Source organism: Eucyclogobius newberryi, unplaced genomic scaffold, assembly GCF_026437365.1.
Source record: "Eucyclogobius newberryi isolate DKJ021-1_F unplaced genomic scaffold, fEucNew1.0.hap1 SCAF_5, whole genome shotgun sequence".
Classification (NCBI taxonomy): Eukaryota; Metazoa; Chordata; class Actinopteri; order Gobiiformes; family Gobiidae; genus Eucyclogobius; species Eucyclogobius newberryi.
In genome coordinates, this window is record NW_027316167.1 from 18,576,506 (window position 1) to 18,602,744 (window position 26,239).

The 26,239-nt window shown below is 40.2% G+C and overlaps 1 protein-coding gene across 4 annotated transcripts in view; it reads left to right on the top strand.

Moving 5' to 3' along the window:
- sox6 (SRY-box transcription factor 6) overlaps nucleotides 1-26,239 on the top strand; it is a 97,135-nt gene that overhangs the window by 26,473 nt on the left and 44,423 nt on the right. For all 4 annotated transcript variants that reach the window (XM_072465407.1, XM_072465406.1, XM_072465409.1 and 1 more), the window contains 3 exons: nucleotides 4,656-4,896; nucleotides 6,857-7,067; nucleotides 19,383-19,472. In XM_072465407.1, the coding sequence (XP_072321508.1) occupies nucleotides 4,656-4,896; nucleotides 6,857-7,067; nucleotides 19,383-19,472 (542 nt within the window). The remainder of the gene's footprint in view (nucleotides 1-4,655; nucleotides 4,897-6,856; nucleotides 7,068-19,382; nucleotides 19,473-26,239) is intronic.

Consider the following 26,239-nt stretch of genomic DNA (forward strand, 5'->3'; position numbering starts at 1 on the left):
AAAGGAGTTTTGAGTCCATTCAATGCAATTAATTTAATTAGAAGGGCAAGAAAGATACTGCAGATGTGACTTGCTTAACTGTAGCAAAGGAGATGTCCCTTGGCTAAAAAAAAAATAAGTATATTAATTGTATTAGTTTGAAGGTAATTTTGCCCCTGTGACAAAGTTGGTAACAAAGCTACTACCACTATTCTTATTGTCAACATTACAAATGTGTCATTTGGGCAGCTAAGAATATAACAAACAAATTTAAAAAATAACAGGTAGTGGAGGTGCAGAAACCTGGCCACTGTTGTGTCCAAACCAGCAGCGGTTTTACCAACACCAGTCCTGGGCTGCAGTGCCAGGTATGACCTCATCATGGCAAGACTAGAGACGCCTTCGGAGTCTTTACCACAATGTACAGTGCCATAATTCTCTGCTTACATATGGCTTTCTCTCCTCAGCCCCCATTTGCAACATATAATTAAATACAACATTAAGCATAAATACATAAAGTTCATTGTCTCAGATAATTTGAGGTGCATTGTCCCAAAACCATCAATCTAAAGCTTGACTCTTTACTCTTTAGTTCTTACTACTGAGAAAGAAACTACTTTCTGTTGTTACATGCACAAAAAAAAAAACCTCTACATTTTCCCCCTGAACGTAATGAATGACAAAACGGCTCTATGTGAAAAGTGCTTTGTTTACTCTTTGACATAAGGGGCCCCTCAATATTTCATCTGTCACCGCAGCCTTTCTTTGCTTTAACAATGCCTGATGGTTTCTCCTAAAACTTCAGGTTCCATGAACAGGAGTTTTCTGGTTTATTATGTTCTTGCCAAATTCCGATCTCTGTTTTCCTTCTTGTGCTCACAAAGGGCTCATAACTTACTGTCAACTATGAGGCAAGTTACAAAGCTCCACTGTAGCTCCGCAAATAGACTTGTGTTAGCTGGAGATTCTACTTAATATGGCAACAGCAAAAGCTAAATAAGAAAGACAACTAACTTTCAGAGATGGAAAATTGTGGAATAGCGTTTTTGTTGAAAATGATCTGCTTCTTGGGATACAGTCAGAACATGTATTTTGTATTTCCAGTCTTATACTACCCCATTTCTCCAGGCTTGGGACTGGGTTTTAGTCCTTTTGTAACTGGATAGATTACAGAAGATATACTCAGCAGTAGAATAACCTGGTGTGAGCTTAAATGAGCTAAATGTGCTAAAGCCTGCATGCACCTGATGCATGCTGTGCCTCGAGATCAGACACAGGTATAGAAGCAGCAGAAGGAGAGCAGTCTGTGGGAGCCCCCTGAGCTGCAGCCTGGGACACCTCCACCTGCAGGCGCCGTGCTGTGCTCGCGACACTGTCGAGCAGCTGTACGAGTGTTTAAAGTGACACACAAGGCAGTTCTCTCCGTAGCATATTATTGCAAATAATTTACCCGCCAAAGTAATTATGACTGCTCTGCTCAGTATGTAAAGTGTACACTTCAGGTGGCTTGCTTAATTTGCTCTGGGCGACTAGCCTTCGAGTGTGGGCTTTAGCTGCGGTAACTGTGGCACTTTCTAATAGAAAAGGCATCAGGAGAGGGTGTGAAGAGACGATGGAGTGCTCATGTAATTGAGTTGACTTTTTGCAGGGGAAGGTCAACAATAATGGTGGAACAATTCAAACAAATTAATTTAGACAAGTCTCCAGTGGCTGGGTTGTGGGCTGGTTAGTTGAAAAGTCTGTATTTTCACAGCCATTTGTGACATTTTTGTATCATTATCTGCAATTATACTCAGATAATGGTTAGGTCTCCTTATTCTTTTTTATTTAGTATAACGGAAACTGATATGTAAAGGTTTTTTTTTTTTTTTGTATTTAAGCAAATATTAATTTGTGTACATGTATCAGTGCAGAAAAAGTGCACTATGTGCAGCAGTTATTACGTGTTGATTATGTATCCAGAAAGCTGGCTGCTGCACAGCATGGCACAATCACAATAGAGGGTGATAATTTAATTGTGCTAAATGGTGGATTCGTGTCAGTGCTGCTCCAGCTGGGAGCTGTCAGGTCGTAATATCTCATTATGGCAGGTGAAGAACCCAGAGGAAGCCTGCCCCGGCACCTGTTAGAACAGGACCGGCCCCGGAGGACTTTCACACGGCTGTGCATTACCCCCCACCACCACCTTTCACTTTCATTTAGACATGTTCAAAACCTTTATTTTCAACCTTTTATGAATCTAGTAAGAGAAGGTGTGAAACATTAAAACATTGTATTAACGTCATAAATATTGTATGCATACAATATGATAACTGTGTGGTGGTTAAGTGGATTTATGGCACAGCACACGTCCTCCCGTCTAATAAAGCTTACGAGATAAAAAAAACAATGTTTATTGTGTAAAACAATTTAGCATTCGACCCTCATAATTCATTTAAATCTAAATGATCCTAAAATCTGTTTAAAAGTATATGATTATTGGGTTGTTTTATGTTCGTGACTCCATAAATACTGAAACATTATGCGGGGGGTGATTTCGAAAGCTCCTGCAGCACTATTCTTATGAAAGAGAACAGGTGTCAGATCCTTTGAGAAACAGTGCCTCAAGATTTTCTCAAAGACATAATGAATAATGTTTGTGAATCAGTTTCACTTAAATTTGTCGATGAGACGAATACTGCCATGACCAGTATAGTTTTGATGCATGCAGAGTGGGCTGGCAGGGGCTCACCGGTGTGAGGTTACCCAGCACCATTGTCTATAAAAGGTAAACAGCTTAACAGAGCAGATAGTGTGGGTGACATGCAGTTGGACCCTTTTATGCTGAAAGAGGAAACGGGATAGCTCAGGACACATGGCTGAGCGTCATAAGACCCTGAGATGAGCGGCACACAGCACCCCTCTAATGCCCAGCCAATTAAACAGAGCTTGTTTTGCAACATGATGAAACATTATCACCGGGAACAATTCATGACTCAAAGCATTCCTGGTCATATGAGTCCATGACTAGAGAACTTAGTCTTAAGCCTGTGTATGTCTGTAATATTGTAAGATATATTTAGCATAGCCCTCATTTTGATGTGAACTGCACTAAGTGTGTTTCACTGAGAGCGACAGCAGAGCAGTGATTCATGGCCTTATTGATTACTTTGGTTTGTTAGCTGTCTATTGTTATAGTGTAATCAAGCATAAGGGAGGCATCACCTAGGATTTATAAGCTACTTTAATGTTTCTGTCAAGAGCATTTTATTTATTTTAGAATCATTTAGATTGTCTTTATTTATATATTTGCATTTCAACCTCATGGTGCCCTGTTGAATATATGACGTTAAGATTTAGTGGATTTAAATTTTACTTGAATGTAATGTCTCTGGTGTATGACTGACACATTGCCCCTTTCCCTTTCACATGTCATGAATAGTTTTGTATTGGTCCGGTCAGAGGTGGGGATGGGTGCACTCTTTAGCTGCCTGAGCGCAGCCCTCTGAGCTCTACCAATAAATTATTAACTCCTGCTGACAAATACTGTTATGGAGACTGCTGCAGATCTGTTGCATTCTTTAACAAGATTGCTGTAGACACATGTTACAAGAGGATCGGGCTCTCTCCTATTCTCTCACTCATGCCTCAGCAGTTTGACTGACGGATAGAGACCAAAGTAAAAGTGCCAAAGAGACTAAATATTTAAGCGGTAAAATAATACCACTTGACTTCCTGTGTAATACAAAAGCAGTGCTTTGTTTCATTCACACACTCCATTGAGAACACTGTGCAAGCTGCTCTGTGAGCCGAAGCATTTTAGGTGAAGGTGTTAATAAAAGAAAGAAATCCCCATATACCACAGACAGTAGTCACTTAAGCTATTATTACAGACATAATATAGCTTTCTGACAAACAAGTGCATGTACCAGTGACCTCTTTGACAGTTGACACACAAGAGTATCTTGGATCATTGTTCACCTCTAACTTACTGTGCAACTGTGTCCATGCATTCTCACTGTATTTTACATTTTAGCAGTAGATATTATTTTTGAACTGTGAATCATTGAGATTCTTGGAAGTCAACAGACATGTAGTCTGAGGTTACTAGACTTATTTTCAAACTGTGATTCACTGCAGACTGTAAAGATGTTGTTGTTGTTTTCATAGCATGAAGGAAAAAGTCACCACAATAAGCCTAATGCTCTTATCCCCTTGGAGTAAAGAGAAAGGTCACTATTGAACAGTGATTACTGTTCAACTATCCTTTATTTTTAAACTAGAGTGGTAATGTGCAGCCCTTAAAAAGTGTACTGTACTGTAACAAATAGTCTTTTTGCAATTGATAAGGCCATGATTATCCCCTTTTTAATTTAATATATCAAACTCAAAATGTAATTAATTGCGGCACATTGCAAGTCATTGTGAAAAAACCTAGGTTTGTACAAAAGTTTAAAAATAAATATATAATAATAATTTTAATAATGTAATTATATCATTTTATAATAATTATATATATTATTATTTTATATTTTATATATATGTATGTATGTGTATATTTATTTCTGATTTGTCTGTCAGTCTGTTGCCGTAGCCATTACTTATTTAAGTAATTATTGAAATGCACATTAAAGTTGAAAGGTGGATACACTTTTATGTGGTGACTTTATTAATCTATATGACTTTTCTCTTTACAGCCGAGTCATGTCTTCCAAAGCAGCCACGTCTCCCTTCGCTTCGGTGGTGGATGGAGAAGACCCCATGAACCAGGAGCACTTGTCCTGGGAGAAAGATGATAGTGCTGAGGCCCACTGCACGCCACAGCTGCCCCTGCACAATCTCCTTCATGGAAAAGGCCACCCTGAAGAGGTGCAGCCTCTCAGCAGTGTGCCACCAGAGAGCGACTGGGACAGCCTGCTGTCCGCACAGCAACGGATGGTAGGAACATGTACACATAAGAATTAGATCTAAAATGATCTATTTATGATCAATGTACTTGCAATGTAAATGTACAAAAATAATTAAAAAAATATATATTTATTGCATTTCTTGTTAAAACAGGGTAAAAGCATACAAAGTAAGAAATAGGAAAAGATAGTCTTTAAAGATTTGTCCTGTGGGTGTTCCAGCTCCCTCTCAGCAGGGGCTCATTGTTACTTTCCTCATCCAAAAAATCTGTTTATCAAACAGTTCCACAGTTCCTTAATGCTGTGAAACCTCAGGGATTCAGGGGTCTGCCCATTTGCGGCTTTGCCAAAAATGAAACCATTAGCTATTATTAAGTTAAACTGAGGACCTCTAACTGTTTCCCAAATGTTTACAATCCTGTTTTCTTTGCTTTGAGTAAAGTCTTGTTTCTTCTGAAATGTCACGTGCAAAAGACATGTTTAGTTTTCTCCTGCTGGCATTATATAGACACATTGTACATGGAAAGTGAGGGGCTTCTTTGATATAAGCCTATAGTCAGGAAGAGCTTAGGCACTTGTGTGCTGTAGACAGAGGAGGCAGGTGGTTGTCTGTGACAGACGGCTCAATGGAAAAGAGACCCAGAGGGCCTCTGAAGTAGCTCTGCAGTTGGCTCCTGCGATCCTCCGCATCTGAACATTGCAGCACAATCACACACATCCACATCATTAGGTCCGGGGCAAAAGGCTCTCATGAGGTGGTGGGAGGAGCCTTGTGCACAAGCGTTTTCACTTAAATTTGTCTTTAGTTAAACAATTTCAAAGTATGCTGCCGACATCCATTCCCTTAAACAGGTGTATGTTGTACATTTCACAACACACAGTTGAATTAATCAATACTAAAGGGTTGAAACAGAGAATAATAGTATGACAGATGAGTAAGTGAATCAGATATAAACCCTCTACCGGCTGTGCGTCTGTGTGGCCTGTGTCCTGACCCAGAGCCAGCTGATTAACCCGCTGTCGCTGCACCCCTCGAGCACCCTCCACTTTGTCTGCCACACACCCTAATCAGTAACTCTGGCGTCGAGGCTGGGGTAGTGGGCCGTGCTGCTCTGCCACTCTGGCACATGTGCGTGACCACCAAACACACCTCTGCTGCTCAATATGGCACGGCAGGCTGAGAAATCAGCACTGACAATTCCCGCTCATTTAGTTGTTTCCTTACATTCATTTTGGATTATCAGTATCTCCTTATGGAAAAATTAATCATTCGTTGCTTGTACAATAATTTTTTACTGCATTGCTTTTTGCTTCGATTAGGATGTGTCTCCTGCTTTGGTCTGAGGCTGATGTAGTGAAATATAGTGCTCTTGTGTGTGGAGAATCCCTCTAACTGTCCACCTTTCTTGTCCTCTTTCCCCTCATATCTTTGTTTGTGCACCGAGAGCTCTTAGCCAGTCAGCCAGAGCCAGGGCCTTTAGTTAAATACTAAACCATACACAGGTGGGACTGAAAAACAACAACAGCCCGAGACAGGATACAGATTTATGATGGCTCAAGGCACTCAGCTGAGAATAGCTCTCTAGTAGAAAATGAACAAATTACACAGCAGTCACCGTAACACAAATGCACACTCAAAAGCAATTTGAGAAATTACAGTTGGGAGGTTTCTCTGTGTAGCCTCGGCACGTGAAAAGTAAAGCCGGAGCACATTATGGATATGGCCTGTGAAAATGTACCTCATCATTTCATCTCCATTTTTCACATGTCATATCTCATTTACCAGTGCAGCTAGTTCTGTTGAAGATACTGTTAAAAGCCGCACAGAAGTCAAATCACTCTGAGCTGCAAAAACCTAGCAATCACCGTGTTTCAATAGCGGACTGTCAAAAAGCGCTTTGATGGAGCGTAAAGGAACACACTTATCATTTAATAAAACCTTCATCCCCTGTTGCCATTATCCCGTTTCCAACATTTGTTTGTCTTTACAGGAATCTGACAGCAATAAAGTATGTTCCCTGTACTCCTTCCGGAACAATTCCACTTCTCCGCATAAGCCGGAGGAGGGGGCCCGGGAGCGGGGCGACCTGCTGAGTGGATCGGCCTTTGGCACTCCGGAGCGGCGCAAAGGAAGCCTGGCCGACGTCGTGGACACGCTGAAGCAGAAGAAATTGGAGGAGATGACAAAGACAGAGCAAGACGGTATGTCTCTGCTCCAGCTGTGTGTGTGTGTGTGTGTGTGCGCGCTGCAGGCTCATCATTACACTGCACTACTGTAATATCACAGCATTTTTGTGTCCCGCAGACATGTATTCCCCTTGTTTATAAATGACTCTAAGGAAAATTGCAATTAGCATTTATTCATTATAATAATATACATCCCGGTATACGTTTAAACAAATTGATGATTAGGGTTTCCAAAGAATCACTTAAATTAGTTTTGCTTGATAACCAATGATTTATTTTTCACTCATAACTTTCAATACATCACAAAAGTATCGGCCATGTTTTTATGTCTAGATTGTGTATTTTAATGGATAAAGACAAAGTGCCTCTTGAGGACAATAACATGTATTCCATTCTATTTTATATTGGCAATAATCTATATCGCAACAAAGTAAATTTATAGAATCAACACAAAAGTTTGCTATCTGACAGAAATGTGCAGTTTTATAATTAAAAATGTGTTTTGAAATGGAAAAAGCGCATTGTTTTAGTCAACGTTAAGCTTTTGTTTTGACAGAGTCTGGCTGATTGTAAGCTTCATCGCAACTGAAATGATCGTGTCAAAAAAGTACATTCAAATATTGCAATAATATCTATATCGCAGTAATTAACAGCTCTATCACATACCATATTACAGTCTTTATCTCGCAGCCCTACTTTCACCACTCTCTAAGTTTTTCTTCATTTACGGATAAATTGCAGCGACCTCTCTCTCTTTTTTTTTCCAGAGCGTAATGTGTAGTAATTCCTATTTTCTTAAGTTTCATAGTGCCTCTGGTGGTGAGTCTGTTTTTGTTTTTTTCTACAACTGACAAAAGCATGATTTGGGATTTCTGACGTGTTCCCAGTGTTTGTTTTGAACCTTTTCCAATGTGACAAATCCTATGGAGCCGAGTACAGCGGCAGAAATGTGGTCCGCCCTCGTGCCAAGGCAAACTCTACCACTGTAAAAAATATAAAGCTAAGTTAATGCCAGGAAAATTGCCCCTTTATTATTCCACTGAATACTTATCACACCGAAAACCACCTTAAGTCAGAAAACTATCAAATGCATTTTTTCCAAATTATTCACATATACAAAGAACAATCTGGAACATATTTGATAAGACTTTTTAAACATTGCCGTATTAATATTTTACCCTGGTTGGCTCTTCCTCCCACCGCCTGCAGTTTATCAAGAGTATATGGCAGAAAAACAAATATTTGAAAGCGCTGCTGAAACACATCTCCCTTCTTAATTAGGGCTGTAGTAATATAACTACATCCAATCAAATGTTAAAGCCTCTCGGGAATGCATGTGTCTCATTTAGTGTCTGGGGAGCTCTTTGCTTAAGCACTTCATCAGATGAATAAATTAGACCTCTGTTAGCCTAAAATAATTTCCCTCTTCTTTTGTAAGTGTTCGTTGGCTGATCTTTGTATCAGTCTCTAACCATGTATTTACCCAGACACTAAGATTATGAATGTGCTTAAACACACCATCTTTTTCTTTAAGTCAGACATTGTTAGAACATGATTTGACTTAGGAATTAACCAAAACAAGATTATATCTGTTGAAAAAAATAATTATTGCATGTATTTGTAGTTGTTTTTTATTTTATTTTGCAAGCCCATTTGCTATAACTACTTGTTTACAAAGTTAGTAGTTTTACATTGTGTGTTTAGTGTTTGTTTCTTAAGAAGCACACTGTATTTTTTGCTGAGATCCACAGGCAAGTTATTCTTCAAACTTTTAAAAGTGTTATATGTCTGGCTAGATTGCTTTCCTTTTCTCCACATTCTTGCGGTGTATTTCTGATGAGCTGAATTTTCAGACAGGATTGTCAGAGCTGTGTAGTGATGGCGGCTGTTATGGTAATGAGCCCCAGCTGGTGAAGGCTGGTTGTTGCAGTCATTTAAATGGTCAAGTGCAGCTTGTAATCCAGGGCCGTATGTTAGCACAGTGAGGAGAGGGTGCTTTAGAGTGCCATACAGCTGTTTTAATCTCCTGTTAATAATAGAGCCTGGGTCTGTCTCATGTACGCCACATCATCACCACCAAAATAAACTCCCTTGTTGGAGGAAATTAGTTTCTGAGCAGGGAGCACGACACTAGACAAGAGGCTCACAAAGTTCAGCAGGCTGTCCCCAAAGCCTCAAGCGGAGAGATGCTCTCTGTACGAGGGCACTTTAGGAAGCCTCTGTGATGATCAATGATTGCTCTAAACAGAATTGGCAAGGGCTAAAAAGTCAAAAGAGGCTCCCAAAAACCCCTTGGAAGTTACAATAGTGTGTGATTGTTTGTGTGATTGCCTGTGCTTGGAAACTGAAAAGAACAGGATTCATTTATTATTGCGATCATAAGGAATAGGAGCCATTCGTTGTCTTAATGATGTTACTAATGTAGCACAAGCAACAGATGAGCTAAATATATCGCTTATCTAAGCATGACAACTGTTGTGTCTAATTCTGCTGCCTAGTTGGGATCACTGAGGTCCTCTGAGATTCTTCACCATCTGCTGCCTTTCTTTTCTGGGTTTTCTTGTCTGGTCAAGAAAGTTCATTGTCCCCACTGAGTAAAAGTGCTGACCTAAAGAAAGAGTGGAAGCAAATGGTTTGTGTTACACTTTCACTCGGTACATTGCTCTTATATGGTGCGTGGGCAGCCACTTAGGTAAAACAAACCTTGGTGCAAGTCCGTAATAAAGTGGAACTAATGTTTCAAATTCATCTTTCATTTTATAGAAGTGGCGCGGGTGCAGTCTAATATGTTAATAAAAATGCTGTATTCATTAATGAGTTATTAATAGGATATACCCCAATTGCCTTAGTGATCATGTTGCATTATACTTTTTAACAATAGCCTGTCATTCTGTATTGTCCAAGTATTCATTAGTATCCTTTAACCTGCGTTTCCTTCTACCTCCCAGCTCCTTTCTGGGCTTTAAAGTGCTTGAAGTGCTTTTGACTGTGCTAATGAATGAAAATGTCCTCCCAGCAGTGAGCAAACGCATTTAGCTGAATAGTCACCTTTGCTGTAAAAGCTCTATTAGACCCAGTTGCCAGGAGGGCTAACGATTGTTGCCCCATGTTTATTTACTAGGTATTGTAAATGTATTATTTATGGATAAGTCTCCCGACAGTCCTTGTCAAGAGTTAAAAATGTCAGTATGAAGTATTAGCGGGGGAAAATATACCCACCATTATAAAAACCCAAGGTGACCTTGATTTAAATCACATGCAATTAGAACAATTTTATATAATGCACTCAAGTAGTAATCAATACCATGCAAGTGGACAGCAGTATGTGTTTAGTCTTTATGACCGTCCCCAAAACAAGGACGGGGCTTGGCTGTATTTTCTATGGCTATTGTTAAAACCACTAAAGATCTATGCAATTATATGTATTTCATTCAAAACAAAGGTAGAAACAGAATGAGCAGTGTGAAGTGAATCCACAGTTGCCTGTTCCAGAGCTGAACCTGAAGCATTTGGCTGTATTTACTGTTGCCTGTGGCTTTATTACCTCTATCTATTTGTGAGTGTAATCCGCTGCTGGAGGTGTGCATTATCACTCTGTAATGACTGAGCGCTAGGTTGAGTTTGGAGCACTGATCAGCATTGTGTTTGTAGCCCTGGGTCATTATCCTCCATTACAACGGGCCGTGTAATGAGATTCAGGGCCGGCCGAGGGCTTTGGAAGGGAAAAAGATCAGCTTTAAGCCTGTGCTCTAACTAGCACTGGTGAACTCTTGACTCAGTGTCACTGCTCCTGCTGACTCCACACAGAGCATCACACGCGGGCACCAGGGGCTCCCCTCCAACAAAAGAACATTTCCAATTTCTGTCAGAATAGTGGACATAGGATCAGGGATATGTCTATTATGCACATGATTACTGTATTATATAAAAAGAAAAACAATCCTGAATCTCTCGTCCTAATTCTTTTCACCTGTTTTTCATGGCTCACCCTTTTTTACTTCATCTCCGCTGACACATAATCAATTCCAATAATTTGCGATTTTCACCTCTAATTCAATGCATACGCAACAAGGCCTGTAAATTTAAATGTTCTTCCAGTTTGATTTCTCTATTCTAATACAACAGTAGAGAGGATCACACACACGTTTCTTACTTCTTTCTTCTTTTTGCAAATGAGATTAAATTAAACTAGTTGTGTGTACTGTACATGTTATCACACACGTGTGTTTATTCAGAATCCACTGGGGGTCCTCCGCTGTCTGAATGTGCAGGGTCTTGGCCTGTGGTTCGTCGGCCCAGCAGAGCGGCGCGATGGTCTGTCACTTTTGTTTGAATAGGTAATGTAGATCTGTTCAGGCTGAGGAGACATGAGCTGGAATCGCTTGTTAGAACACATGATCAAAAGCCCCTCTTTGCTCTTTGCCAATCAACCCTCTAGTCACCCCGGGAAGCAGACGTTAAGATTTTCGGCTGTATGTATTGGGCAGCCTGCCAGCCCGTTCCACAAAAGATGGACAGGCCTTTACATTTGTCTCTCTGAGAGTTTTCTGACCTTTGCCTTTTCTCTGTTTTCATCTGTTGCTTATGTACATGACCACATCAATATTCTTTTCTTGGACAATAATGCAATAACACTGTTACTTTGTCAATTCTTAGGGCAATGTTGCCCTTGTGCCAGTCTGCGCTTGCTGGCCAAGCCTGAGTGGGTGCCTGTTTTATAGGGTGTACGTGGGCCCAGTCTTCATTATGTATTTACTATTCGATTCCAAATGGAGCCTCAAATAAGTCAGGCACATCTCCAGAGAAGGATTCTTGTTACACTATCTGAGATATAGATTTTGTTGCTCTCATTCTGCTGTCTTCGTCATTCAGATGACAAAACAAACAGCTGCTTCTTCAATGTGCCATTCTTTGCATTCAAGATCACCTTCCCCACTTCTCATATTCCGATTAGTCAACAGTAGCAACTGCTGTGGAGCATTCCAGGGGCCATCTTCCTGGGTTTCAGCTGTTGAGTCGGTCCCCCTGCACCCATGCAGCACAAAACTCCCATTGTGATCCTGACTTAGTGGCTGCACAGGAACCCCTTGATAGGAGGAAACGGGTGTCTCTGGGAGACAAATCACAGCCAGGGCTGCACAGAGCCTTGTTTGTCCTCACATTTGCTCACCCAAACACACACACACTCATGCGCACACACTCACTCGCACACACTCACATGCACACACAATGACCATAGGTAAATATCTGCTCCACAATGCTCAGACTTACATTTACAAACATCAACAGTGTAGTGCAGCATTAAACATCCCATGCAGCGATTGTTTGATTGTTTGATTCGGATCCCCATTGGCCGCAAGTCTTCCTCGGGTCCTTTTAAAAAATGCAATTGTGATGAGCATGATGCAGATGAACAAGGCCTGAAAAGCAACAACAAAAGTGTATCAGTTTGTGACATTATTCATTTTTTTTTAAAGAATTGCCCAGATTGTAAGCTATGAGAGGTTTTGAGGCTTTCCCGCTGTGTGTGTGTCTGTGGGAGAATGCCTGAATTAGATTTACATGACAGACTTGTGTGCCAGCTCAGTATCACTGTCCTCTCTGTGGCATTCAGCTCGGAGCATTCTCCACACATATCTTGACAAAAGAGCTGGTGTCATCTGACCAAGGATCAAAATAGTGCAAATGTAACTCACACCCAGGCACAGCGAGCCCCTGTGGCCTGCTAATGATTTCAGCACACATTGCAGGCTTGTTCTGTAAGTCGGAGGTACGTCAGCCATCCAGCGCCCGTATCCGCAATGAAACAAGCAAACAAGACAACTAGCAGATGAGACACTTAATCATATTTGCATTGTTTTCTTAACAGCAAGCATGAATGTGGTACACAAACTGTGATGAGCTGCCTCTTGAACAAAGAGTCTATTTAATCAGGACGATTAAACAGATGTTCCACCCTCGCAGCGCACCGTCTTTCTCCTTGTTCAAAAACATTACATGTGCCAGAGGATGGGATGGGAATGTCAGCTGAAATGAATAGAAATTTGTTTTATTGCTCTGTGAGTTTTATTGCCAATGATGATAATTATTTGATGAATGCCATCTCCCTTTGGTTATACCCTCTTTGTCATTTTGTAGACTGTGCAGGTCAGGGTTTAATATGTCTGAAAATCCTGCCATTGAAACTGTCTCTAATATGATTTACTGTGATTGTCATAAGTTGTAGTGTTTTTACAATTATATTTATGGCTAAGCTATTTTGCTTTTTAATTTAATACAGTTTTAAGAAAAACAATTATACATTTTTGACTCACTGGTCTACCTTATCCTTCTGTTAAAAAGAAAAAAAAGAAAAGAAAACTTTACCGAACTGAAGTTACACTATATTACACAAATTAATTGTAACATGTCAGTGACCACTTAACGATTAAAAATAGTTGCAGGGTTTTTTTACCAGACAGAATGCATTCATATACAGGTATTAGTCTTTTGTCCTCACCGAGTCAGACACCCATTAATTTACTAAATCACATTGAACAGCCACAGTGCTTTTTCTTCACATATCTATTAATTTTACATAGTTGAATAAATGTGAATGTGTTGCATTGATTACGTTTATATCTGACAGTTAAATTACAGGGTACCCTCCCAAAAGAAATGATAATTTATTACAGTATGTGGACTAATCATTATCAGCATCAAATTATATTTTGAAGTCTAGTATGCCAGTTCTCCTGGTGTATGCTGTTCTCTGCATGAATGCTCATTATGCAAATATTACATGCATTCTACATAATTTCCTGTTTGATATTTTTGATGTGAAATATGATATATATATTATATATATAATTCCTTGCACATTGTTTTGATATTTGCGAGACTTGGTGCAAGAATGGTTGCTACTTTGAGAGAGGTAGAGGTGCAGTGGATGAAAAGTTCATCTTGCTATCTAAGCATTTAATGGCCGTAGTTCTTAAAAGTGACCTTGTGGGGTGGAGAGACGAGCAGCACAGCAGCTCCTTCCAGCTGCACACATGGCATCCATCGGGGGCACAATCACGCACAGTCCCAACACTTCGGGCTCGGACATATGTTGAGTTTTATTTCATTCTTCTGACATTAATCCTATTCACCAGCTGTTCTGCCAGCTGCCACTCTCCGGCTTAAGGGGAGATTGCAGTTTTGGGGGCTCTGAGTGCTGTTTATCTCAGCTCCTCATCTTCTCACTAAGTTTGGATGGGATTTTTGGTTTCTTGAAAAATATTTTTTAATTTCTTAATTTGTTTATTATTTATCTTTAGGATACATTTCTACATTTGATTGGGAAGTATTTACATTAAAAGTCTGGAAAGATTATATTATATTTTTTAAAATTGTATTTTTTTAGTATGGTAATTGGTCCAGTGTTGCAGCTGTCACAGCCGACTGTCACAGCTTCTCTTGCGACCCTTAACTTTTCCTCCTCTCTTAAGCGAGCATTTGTTAGGAATCACATCAATGGAAGCTGCTTAACCCCCAGTCATTTAATAGCATTTCTGTAGGATTAGCCTGGACATGGCCCCGGCCTGTACAGTTATGATTATTGACATATCGGGTCTGACATATTTCACATTTATGTGCATTGTCTGGAAGCATACTCAAGTGTTCTCAATGTCATTCCTTCTGAAGTACGACCAGGCAGTGTGCGAGCAGGGGCCACAATGAATTGATCATTGCTCACTGCTCACTTTAATAATTCAAGCCTGATTGCCACAGAGTGCCGCAGTAAAATGGATTGGGAGAGGTCACATGCTGCTCAGCTCAGGAGGTGAAGCCTCTTGGGGATGGTTAATTCATATATGCTTGATAGACATGTGTCCTATTTAGAGAGGTCAGGCTGCTGTGTGGGACTGTGGCTACCGTGAGTGGTCAGGTCACCACTGGAGGATTAACACGCTGATCAGAGGAGATGAAAAGTAAAGCAAAAAGTTATGTGTTTAACAGTCTTTAGTAAGATATATCATTTAAATGTTCATAATGTATCTGATGTTTAAAACCTGGGGCTGTGATTTGAATTTTTTGAGCCCCCACACAAGCCTGTCTTTTGTATATTGAGTGTTCCAGAGTATAATAATAGCAGCTGTTTACGTGACCAATCAGGATGGTCTGAAGGTGTCTAAGTGAGCTGTTCAGCAAGTGGAATAATGAATAGGTGTCAGTTAAAGAAAGCCCACCTCCATGTGCAGGTGCTCCTTCAGTATACAGTGACTTGTCGTAAGAAGATGGACCTTTTTATGTATGCATGCCAGCACTCCTGATTACACCTAGGCTGGGGTTATTTTACTGCTCTAAAAGTCGTCTGGAAATGGTAAAGGTTATTAAAATTGTTGACAACAAGGAAAGGTAATTGCCTGAAAATGAGCGACAACGCTCTGTTGTAGCAAGTGTTTTTTCCCCTCAGTTCCCTCTTTAGCGTTTGCATTGTGCAGCATCACCCGGGTGTGTAACCTATTGCGTTCCGATTGCTCCCTTGCAATTAGTGCCCTTTTTGTCCTCACTTCAATAACACCATGATTATGGAGACTTCAGGAGTATTTGCAGCATCCAACAGCTGTTGTCTCAGGAACTACCGGCTGAATGACAAAAACATGTTTTCTTTCTGCATTTCACTTCCCTGACTGCCTCTTGTAATTATTATGTTTTATTTGGTGTGATGATGGGGTCTTGTTTTTAGGGTGTCTGTGATTAAGATATTCAAAGGACTCCTTGGAGTGTGCCACAGTCATTTTCTTTTTTATCATTCTCGACTTTTGATTTGTTTCCCTCGAAGTGCGGAGTGGATGGGAAATTAGACGTCAGCCTATCATTGTCTGAGTCAGGGAGTTTTAGAGATGTATGACTAAATTAGACAAATGCACCAAATCTCACTCTGAATGAAGAGAGTTTTGAAAAAGCAATTTGAGTCACAATTTGAGTCAATGAGACACAGGCATTTTTACATCCAGATTTACACCGTAAAGTTGAGGGTAGAATAGTGAACCATTTCCATTCCAATAATTTATAACAATCAACAATGACATGTTTTACAATTACATATTAATACATATATTTAATTATTAGTTAAGCAAATAGCCTATACAAATTTCTCTGGATATTTGATATATGCAATTTATACTTTATATTTAACCAAATGTTTATGCTCATTGCCATCTAATTATTGATGCTATGACTACACACTTCCCCTTGAAGCTGCTGCACTGATATACAGGGCTCCGCCTGGAGGGAAAGACTCCTGGTGTGTTATCCATGACTTATAGCTAATTTGACTCCCTGAGATAGCCCTATTTTCTCTGCCAATGGCTTTTCTACACAACAAACACTCAAACACAAGTATCATCTTTCACCCTGGAGAATAGAACAGACACAGAAAGTCAGAATGTGGCAACAGACAGTTGAAACGTTTTCATTGCTGACAACACAGGGTAATATAACACCCATTGCTGCATGTCATAACAAACCATTTTTGTACTGGCAGTCTTTTGAAACATGATAACATGTTTAAATCTATCAACACATTTAGTCAATTTGGTTAGATGAGAGGTGTAAAATGGGCAGATAATCTTTCTCCAAAACCTGGTCTATACATATATTTATAGCCATTTGGAAAAATATTGATGTTAAGAACTATATTTTAACTGTTTTTGTTTAAATTACACTTTTTTTTTTCTTTTCTCTTTTCTAATGATTTCTAATGAGTTTTTTCTTTAACATCAGCATACAGAAAATACACACACTCACATATAGCGGCGCTGTGATAATGCAGAATGTTGCAGTTATCAGGGCAGCTTGTTGACTGTAACCTGCCTGAGCTGTGGTTTACAGAATTCTCTGGCAGCGCTGACGACCAGGTGCTGAAAACACTGTTTATGTCGTACACTGATCTAGAGACATTCCTTTGTACAGATTTATGAGGATCATTAGCTTTGTTTTTAATACAGAGAAAAAGTGTACTCTAATCTGAAGCTGATCTTGGCTTGAGGTGTCTCCCTTATTCCTCCTCAGCCACATCAATCGCACCATCCCTGCACAGGAAGACTGTACACCTGATTACAGAGCCGATTGCAGATAAACACTTTCATTTTGGCAGTAATAAGTTGGAGTGCTCCTTTTTCACCGTCTTTTGATGACTCAAAGAAAAGGAACTTGTTTTAGGCTGTTTTTCTAGCTTTGAGCCCCAGTGCAGGAAATGTCACAATAATACGCCGTTGGCCTAAGCCGGCCACACTCCATTTCCTTCTCGATGGGAGCATATCTTGGACACTTTCTCCAGTAGTTTTGTCTTGCATGTTTGCTATCTGCACTGGCTGCAGAGCACAGGGGCCGTGCCAGGCGAGGGTCCATAGGGAACGTTGGAATCACTGGGGCTGGAGGAAGTTGGTCCTGGTCCAGTGGGGCGGTCTGGGCTTGGTGACAAGCCAAGCTGTCTACTGCAAGGACGCTGGGAAAATGTAAATAAGAGCCTGATAAGGGCTATTGTTTTCATTCCATTCTCATCCCAGCTGAATGGCCGACTCCCAGCTACAGAGCATTTTATCTCCAGAGGGGAGGCAAAGAAATGAACAAGGAGGCTCAAGGAGATTTAGGGGCCCCAATGAAAAATAAAAATAAACTCATTTGGTTATTCATCTATTTGATTCCCTTCTATGCAATGCCCTAATGATGAATGGATGGAATGATAAAAGGAAAAAAACTTCCATTGGAAAGAAATTCCAAAGAACAACATTATTCCTTTTTTTCTTATTTTTTCTTTTTCATTTTTTTAATCAAAGGGTGTATATACATTTCTTCTTCTCCAAAACATATTTATTTTGTGTTCAAACCATTTTTGGTTGTGCTTTGTCCACCATCTCTGACAGTAGAAGGTGCAAGTTATTTCACGGCGTAATCCAGGTCATAATTCACCTCTCCCAGGTGGAAGGCAGGGAGGACAGCGCTGCATTCCAGCTGTAGTGTGTGCCGGTGAGGACTTGGCAGATCGTGTCTGGCCCATGCAGGGATGGAGAAGTGAGGGAGCTGGAGCATAGGGGGAGGACTGGAGCAGAATGGAAGCTGGCACCAGATTATCTCCAAATGTTGGAACATTCCTTAATGATCAAGTGCCGGAGGAGCATCTGTGATGAAACTGTGTGTGAGACGGAGCATATGTGTCCATATTAACATATGCTGTCTATGTTTGTTTAATTCCTTTATGCCACTGTAAATAAGCCTTTTCTGGGTTTGAAGGCAAAACGACTGTCTGTTTGCATTAGGATTCAAAGGGATGTTGCTGTCCAGGGAGAGGATGCGACCTCACCCGGGGCTGAGAGAAGTTAAGCTGGGCTATGCTCCCTTGGACATAACCCTTTTGAAGATTCTTGTGCCACGCAGGGAGTTAACACACACAAACAACACGCTGCCTTTTCTCTCCCCTCTCTTTGGGTCAAGGGGACAAACTGTGAGATGGGAATTGGAAAGTCAATAAAGCAGAAGTAATGTTATAATGACCCTGGGCTCTAGATGTCCTGTCGACCCCCATCACTTTGGAGGAAGAGGACAATCAAACAAAACGGTCGCTCTGCTTGATCCATCTGAAAGCCATCCCTAAAGCAGACCACATCAACTCATAACTAGCCTTATCCTTGTTCAGCAAAAGAATAAAGCTATTTTTTGTATTTTTTTTTAACATTCACACTGTTTTCATTTTATAAAACAAAAAAAAACCAATGAAACAAAGCATTACAGGGAATAATAATGCCGGAAGTAAATATTGCGATCACTAAATGTACATTTTTGGATGAGTATCCGCTCGCTCTTTTATTAAACTGCTGGTTCATTTCACACTACGGAGGTTGGAGCAGGGTGTCTGTGTCTTGATGAGAACAGGCTGACCCCTTCAACTGCACTGGGGTGGTGGAGGTCTGGGTCAGCAAGCCCACTGTGTTCTTTATCAGCTGCCCAAGCGACAGCATGGCAGATTAGAGCCATTTCTCCTCTGATTCATTGTCTGCTGAACAAATGTTAATTGTTTTAATCTTTGGCAACTATGTGAATGTTCGGACATACAGAGTCTCACTCCTTAATGTGTATCTCTGCCCTTACACTATCGCACAATGCCCCACTCCACCTACAGCTTATCTCAGCTGTCAGAATGACTCTCATTTTATGTTTGCTGTGCAACATCCTGTCATCACAAATATTTTATTCAAGCCCTTTATTGACCTACGTTCACTGATATTTTTTATTCAAATGAAAAGTTTAAACAATCGAGATTTGAACTTTTTTATTTAATCTTTCTCCCCCCATCTTTTACAGAATCTTCATGCATGGAGAAACTTCTTTCTAAAGACTGGAAGGAAAAGATGGAACGGCTCAACACGAGTGAGCTTCTGGCAGAAGTTAAAGGTAGGAAACAGTGACTACACTAAATATGTGGTTTTTAAAGACATTTTACAGCAGGTTCAATCATGTCAGAGACTGCTTTGCCTTTAAAATAAGCCTATGGCTTAACAAAATATTGTTAGTTCTAGTACTGTCAACAAATCTTAGTTTACGCTTCCTCTTGGGGACTATGAGTTAGTAATTGTTCAGTCCAAAGCTGAGCCAAATGAAGAGAGCAGATCAGTGTCTTTTCTCAATGAATCGCAATGATTAAAAAACTACACTTGACACCTTATGCTGTGAAACAAGTGCAGAGCAGTAAAAGCTAAGAGCACTCACTCAGAACATGTGTTTAAGTCAGGCTGAAGGTGGGCCGAGGATGGGCAGGGCTCCTCGGACCTCAGCACTGACTGTTACTGAGAACATCCATGTTTATACAGCACAGCACAATACCAGCTGGCTGATAACACTGGCACTCATGCTCTCTCCCTGTTGTACTGTTCATCAGATAACACAAGTCTGTTTTTGTATCTGAACCACCAAATACCACAATTCCCCAAAGGAAAAGGATTCCATTTGAAATGATAATTTCAAAGCACTCACAGAAAACATTTTCAAATAATCTATTGATTTAACTATCTCTTTTAAAATGGGTTTAAGTCAAAATGATGTCCTCTCTGCGGTTGGCTTTTGCATCTATGGTGTAACAATGTATATTCAATTTGTTATTTATTAAAAAATATATTTTTTGTGACGAACACAGTTTTGTTTCATAGGGATTGTACCTGCCCTAGAACAGTATCTCCTGTGGTACATCAAAGTGCAGCGGGAAATGTTTAAAATGATGTGGCCTTTTGAAAGCCACAACGTTAATTTAGAGGCAGGGCAATTCTAGTGTTTGATGAATAGGGATGGGAAGGTTACTTGGTGGTCTATAAACAGGTAGGGAGTCTGATAATACTCACCAGTGTGTGTTATGGAGGCCATACATCCCAGTTACCAATATATAGATATATCTCGTATCACAGTGGCACCCTCAGATTTTTAATTAGCATGCCATTTCATATGACTGTAGATATTTCAAAGGGCTGCTTTGTGCTCCCCCTTACAAATGTCTCTCTCTCTGCGTTTGATGTGTGCCTGATGTAAATGTGGGCAATTAAAAAGAAGCCCAGGGTCGGAGATGCACAAGGTCTGCCTAATTAAAACACAAACAAAGGTACCAAGCAGAAAGCACCTCATGATTAAGATCTAAAGTGTTATGATGAATGCAAGGCTCCATTCATTGTTAGGTTTACATTGGCACAAAAGACATTCCGCTATCTCCAAATGAATGAAAGAGGACAAGCTGTCATAAAGGCTATAGGGCAGTAATCTGACATTGTAAAATAAATACTGTATATCTTTTAATATTTAGTCAAAATCTTAGTAGTTGTGGTTTACCAGATGATGGGATATTGTTGGCACATGATGGATTATATGTATTAATATTATTCCATGGGTCTTAAAGCACAAAAAAGGCCCTAAACAATAGAAATGACAGGTTTGACCCGAGGCTTAAACCATAAAAAGAAAAACATTCTTTTACTGAAGTTGTGTTCGAACCTGCCCTGAATGCTGCAGCGGTGAACAAGTTCAAAGAATAAACAAACAAAAGAATACAATACTATCATCAACATCAGGCATTTTGGGTCTGTTTGTCCTAAAGTCTATAAGTATACATAATCGCTTTAAGGATGCAAGATATAAATGTAAACTTTTTTGACTAAATTCTAAGCTAAAGTAACAGAGAAAGTTGTTATGCAGGATAGTGTTCTTTACGGTTGATGGTTTCAAATCCTGCGCTGAGCCTTTCTTACACCATATAAGAAAGGGCTTAGCATCAGCCGGGCCAGCAGAGTTTTCACCAGTCGATTCAGAGGTAACTGTTTGTTTTCATACCTGATCTTAGCTGTCAATCTGCAGGCATGATGTGAGAGAGATGAAATCTCCTGAACAAAACCACAGCGCGGTGAGGCAGGCCATTGGAAGGGCTCCAAACCACAGAGACTTTGAGATAATAGGAGGAAGGAGGAGCAGCAGACAGCTCAAAGAGAGCTGGAAAGAAATATTAGATGTGTGTATTTAGACTTGACCATTTATAATAATATACAGTGCACTGCAGCAGACATTACACACTTTAACACATTTGTGAGGCATATATCATCTTACCGTGAATGCCCTGTGTGTATGTAAACACACATTGTGTCACATACTGTATACTGTTCATAGGAAGATAAGGTTTGTTTATGCTGCTCTCTGCGTGCAGGGTCTCATACTCAACAGATCTGTTTGAGTTTCCCTGCTGAGTGCCAGTTCCCCGGCCCGCTGTTGGGGGCCATTGCGGGTGAAAATGCCCAAGCATTTACTCAAACTGAAGGAAAATATGTTGTTTTTAAATCAGAACACAAGCTGTATTCATTCTAATGGAAAAGAGAAAAAGCTTAACATTGTATATTGGCATTGAAATGGCAGTTTGAATTCTGAAGCGCAGAAATCAGGGCTGTGGAGTGTCACAATCGATTACAGGATGGAGACTACATGACAGTGTTGGGGGCACACACACAGTTCTGTCGCGGCAAGATAAGTGCAAGCCCTTTAGGAGGACCGTAGAGCAGAGGGCAGCGGCTCAGGCCTGATTTGATGCTAGCTCTACCTGTGCTGGCTTAAGCCCTGTAGAAAGAACTCATCTGAAGACACAATAGTTCACTTTAACAACAATCCCATTCTCGAATGGGACATCACATTAAATAATCTAATTATGTCGAAAAGCTTCTACCCAGCATACATTTTTGCATGAAATAACCCTGTAGTTTTCCATCTCTACATATGAATATTATTCTATATAATATTTACCAAAACTCACAAAGTATGTACTCACAACTGGTACAAAACAGCATCTGTCCTGTTGCTGCCGTCCAAAATGCCACAGTTCGCATTTTCTCCATAACACTTTAGTCAACTGTTTGCCCTGTGCACTCAGGTGAAATATGAGACACAGTAAATCATTATTCCTCAGGCCACATTTGCCAGATGAATGTATGAGAGTGTTGGACTGTGTGTTTTTCTCCTCTAATGAATTGAGGAATTTAGCTTGTGGCATTACCGGTAAAAAGGAAGTGCTGTTCTCCTGTGTGAGCCCACATATAAGAGTAAGGATAGGCATTTTTAATATATTATTTTGTCATATAAATTTACAGTTTACAGAATATGTGTATTTTTGAGAAATTCCTGATTTGGGACTGTTTTACCCGAGGAAAATCTTCACTCACCGTTTAGAAGTGTTAGTATAAGGTATCCTATGGTGGGACAAAGGCAACACAAAATGTCACAGAAACACTGTTGCTCTTTGATCAGATCTCATGAGTCTAACCATGCAGACATTTTGAGTTTATAAAGGCGTTATCTTTAGTTCTAACTGCAAAAAATGTCAGGGATTGTTGGTTTATAAAGCCGTCAAGACTCTTTTTGACACAGGCCAAGGAAAAGGAACTTCTAATTTTAATTTTAAATAAAAAAAAAGAAATGTAGTGTGAAAAGAATAGACAAGTATCACATTAAAACCTCAGTTCAATTGTGCGCTTGCCTGAATGTTTTTATATTTTCTTTGACTACTGTCTCTTGAGTACTTTGTGAGTGCGGACCTTGAAAAGTCTATACGCTTTTCAGAGTTGAGGGCAGAGGGGTCAGATTCTTTATTATAAAACACAACAAAAGACGAATCATTACATTTTCAAAAAATATTGTTTGCATAAAATAGTTCCATGTGACACTTGCACGCACAGCAATTAAGACGTGCTAAGATGTCTGGTTCTTTGTACTGCTTTGTATATTCACAGAAAGGTGCAAGCGGTGTTGTTAGACACTATTTTCTACGCCAGCAAATCATTTTTTTCTTTATCTTAGCTTAAGTACCTGTCCAGTGTCATGAATAGGCATTAAAATGTTGCATCTCTCACATTATCATAATTAAAGTGCAGCGTGAATCTTTCGCCATCATCAAAATATTAGACTCTATCTCCATTTGGCATGAACAGCACAACCACACTAAACGAGGGGTTCTTTATTAAGAGCCCCTCCATATGCCAATCATAAAATTCTGAAACCCGTTCAGACCAAATGATATTCCCCGGCTATAAGTGTCTTCATGCATTAACATATGTTGATGAATGCATGAAAACCTGAATTAAGACCACACATAAAGTGGATAGCAGCAAGAGGTTCCTAAAAGTAAATGAAATGCAGGCTATTCTCGGGTCCCGACAGGTATTCCATAACAAGGTAATAGGTTTCAGAGCATGAATTGGCTTATAGTGTGCTGCCATGTTGTATTGGAAGGGTAAGGGATTAGGGGGCGCAGCTGCCAGTCTGACATGCACTTGTGAGGCACTGCTCACGCTTACTGTTGGAGTTTTATTGGCAAGATTAACAGCATTTTATATCAGGGCAGAGGCAGTCGGCCAGGTAAAACAGCTGTTGCTCATATTGTCTGGGTTGTAGGACAAGGAGACATGTTAACACTGTATTATGGGACACACATATGGAGGAGTGAGTGAGTAGTTCAGCGGTTAAAAGCCAGTAGATAGTGCTGTTATTGTAGCTTGATGTCCTGCCAGTGCATTGACTTTGTGGCTTTATGTGACCGGAAAACAACATCTGTTTTTATTTGATTTTATAAATGTACCTTTAGCTAAAACATCTCTTTGTAGATTAGTTTCCCTCGAGAACGGTTTAATAAAAAAGGTCTTTGGGTTAAAAGTTGTCAAAGACTCGCAAAGGTGTCAATAGATACCATTAGCGTCCATTCAGTCCGCTTTGTGCTTGGTCCAAAATGGTTGTAGGGTCAAATGAATTGAGATTTCACACGTGTGTTACTCAGGAGCATGTATTTTATTGATCGAAGCAGCGTGATACACTACATCTGTACAAAGTCCTGTCTACATACATTTTTTGAAGGGAGTAGCAAGTGCCTCAACATCTCAGGCATTTAAGCTATGTGTGTGCTGTGCAAGGATACCGCTTGGTACAATCGCAGCATTTGGACAAGTCTTAATTTACTAAGGATGGGCTCAAGCCGACCTTATTGAGACAAAGACATTCCAGTCCTGAGGCGCTAAAAAACTCAATTCAGATCTGGTCATAATGGCTCAGCTGTCCCAACCAAAAGGACAGAAGAGAATAGGGTGCCTTGTGATTTCCCCCCTTTTTACCCTCACCCTCCCTCACTTTTTTTGGTCTTTTTTGTGCCTGAATCTTTTATCTGTGTTATTCACTCGGGACTCTTCAAAGTAACAAGCCTCCTTCTTTTCCCTGGTACTGGACTTGGAACCCAAATTAGAGACTGCTTGATTAGAGCGTAGAGGAGGGAGCCAAGAGAGAGGGAGATGTGGGTATTGGACAGAACAAATCGCGCCCCTACAAAGTGCCTTTTATCCAAAGACCCGAGGCTCAAATGCCCCCATCTCTCCCCAAGCAACCGTGGCTCTGCTTGTTTTCCGCTTATCATTTATTTAGTCGCTCGGTGATGTTTGTTGTCCCACTTTATGACGCTTGAAAGAAGTAGAAATCTCTGTAAGTAAATGCTGAATAAGCCTAATGAATCTAATAACTCCTGTCTGTTTAGCTAACAAGGACCTTCCACTGCTTTCACTCTTTTTTTGTCGGGACTGTCATGAGCAAGTGTCACTATATGTTACATCTGTACTGGCTGCTGGGTTTATGCACGGCCTGGGTAGTTCAGAGCTGTCTGTCTGCCATCGGAAGCCCAATGTGAGGAGACACGTTAACAGGCGGACCCAGCCCCACAACTGTTAAAAGCCATGCAATATGCAGGAAACTGCCTCTTTTGTCAGCACGCTGGTTAGACATAGACCGTGACTCTCCCCTTTACCACCATTCAATAAAACTTTTATCCGCAATTTAAAGCTGATCCATAATTTAGAACAGAAAGAAAGAGATTTCAAGCTCTGAAAACATATATATTTGATTTTGTTTCATAATGTTCAAAGGCTTCATTTTGATTGCCAAGAAAATTCTGATGAAAAAGTGCTTTAAAATAAAACATTTTGGGTGAGAATAATATACATAAATGACAAAAAGCCCAAACAAAAAGGGCAGCTGGGACTTCCCACAGTTCAAGCTCAAGACAATGGCCCCTCTGTTAGCATTCTCTAAGTGTCCACGCCAAGCTCTCCGCTTTTCAACTGGCTCAGCAGATCCTAATATAAAATGCTTAAATCCTGGTAAATACTCCTCAATGAAAACAATTGGAGTTTATTTTATTCGGGTCATGAATAAACATTTTGACATATGTTTAATCCGATTTATAATTAGGCTTTTAGTGCAAATGTGCCATTGGTTCCAGATGTTTAGTTCAGCCGTGTCTGGTGTGTTCCTGGTGGTCTCAGTCTTTACCTGAAGATTGTTTCCATTGTGGGGGTTTTCCCATTTACCTCCTTTCCATTGTCCGTGCCTCTTTCACTGTACTGATAGTAATTTATTGTGACAGTGATTGTTGACACCTTATGACCTGGAAATAACATGGACAGAACCAAAGGTTAATCAAAATTTGTTCTGATTGCCTCAATTTGATAGATAAGCTTTTACGACAAGTGTAATCGGCAGAATAAAAAGTCAATTCAGGCCTTGGAATCTACACGCAGGTCCCATGAATAGCGGCTTTTAGATGCTTTTTTCGTTGAAGAATTGCCGCTCTCTTCCATTGCAGCGAGCAGCAGAGGCCGGGCCGAGGT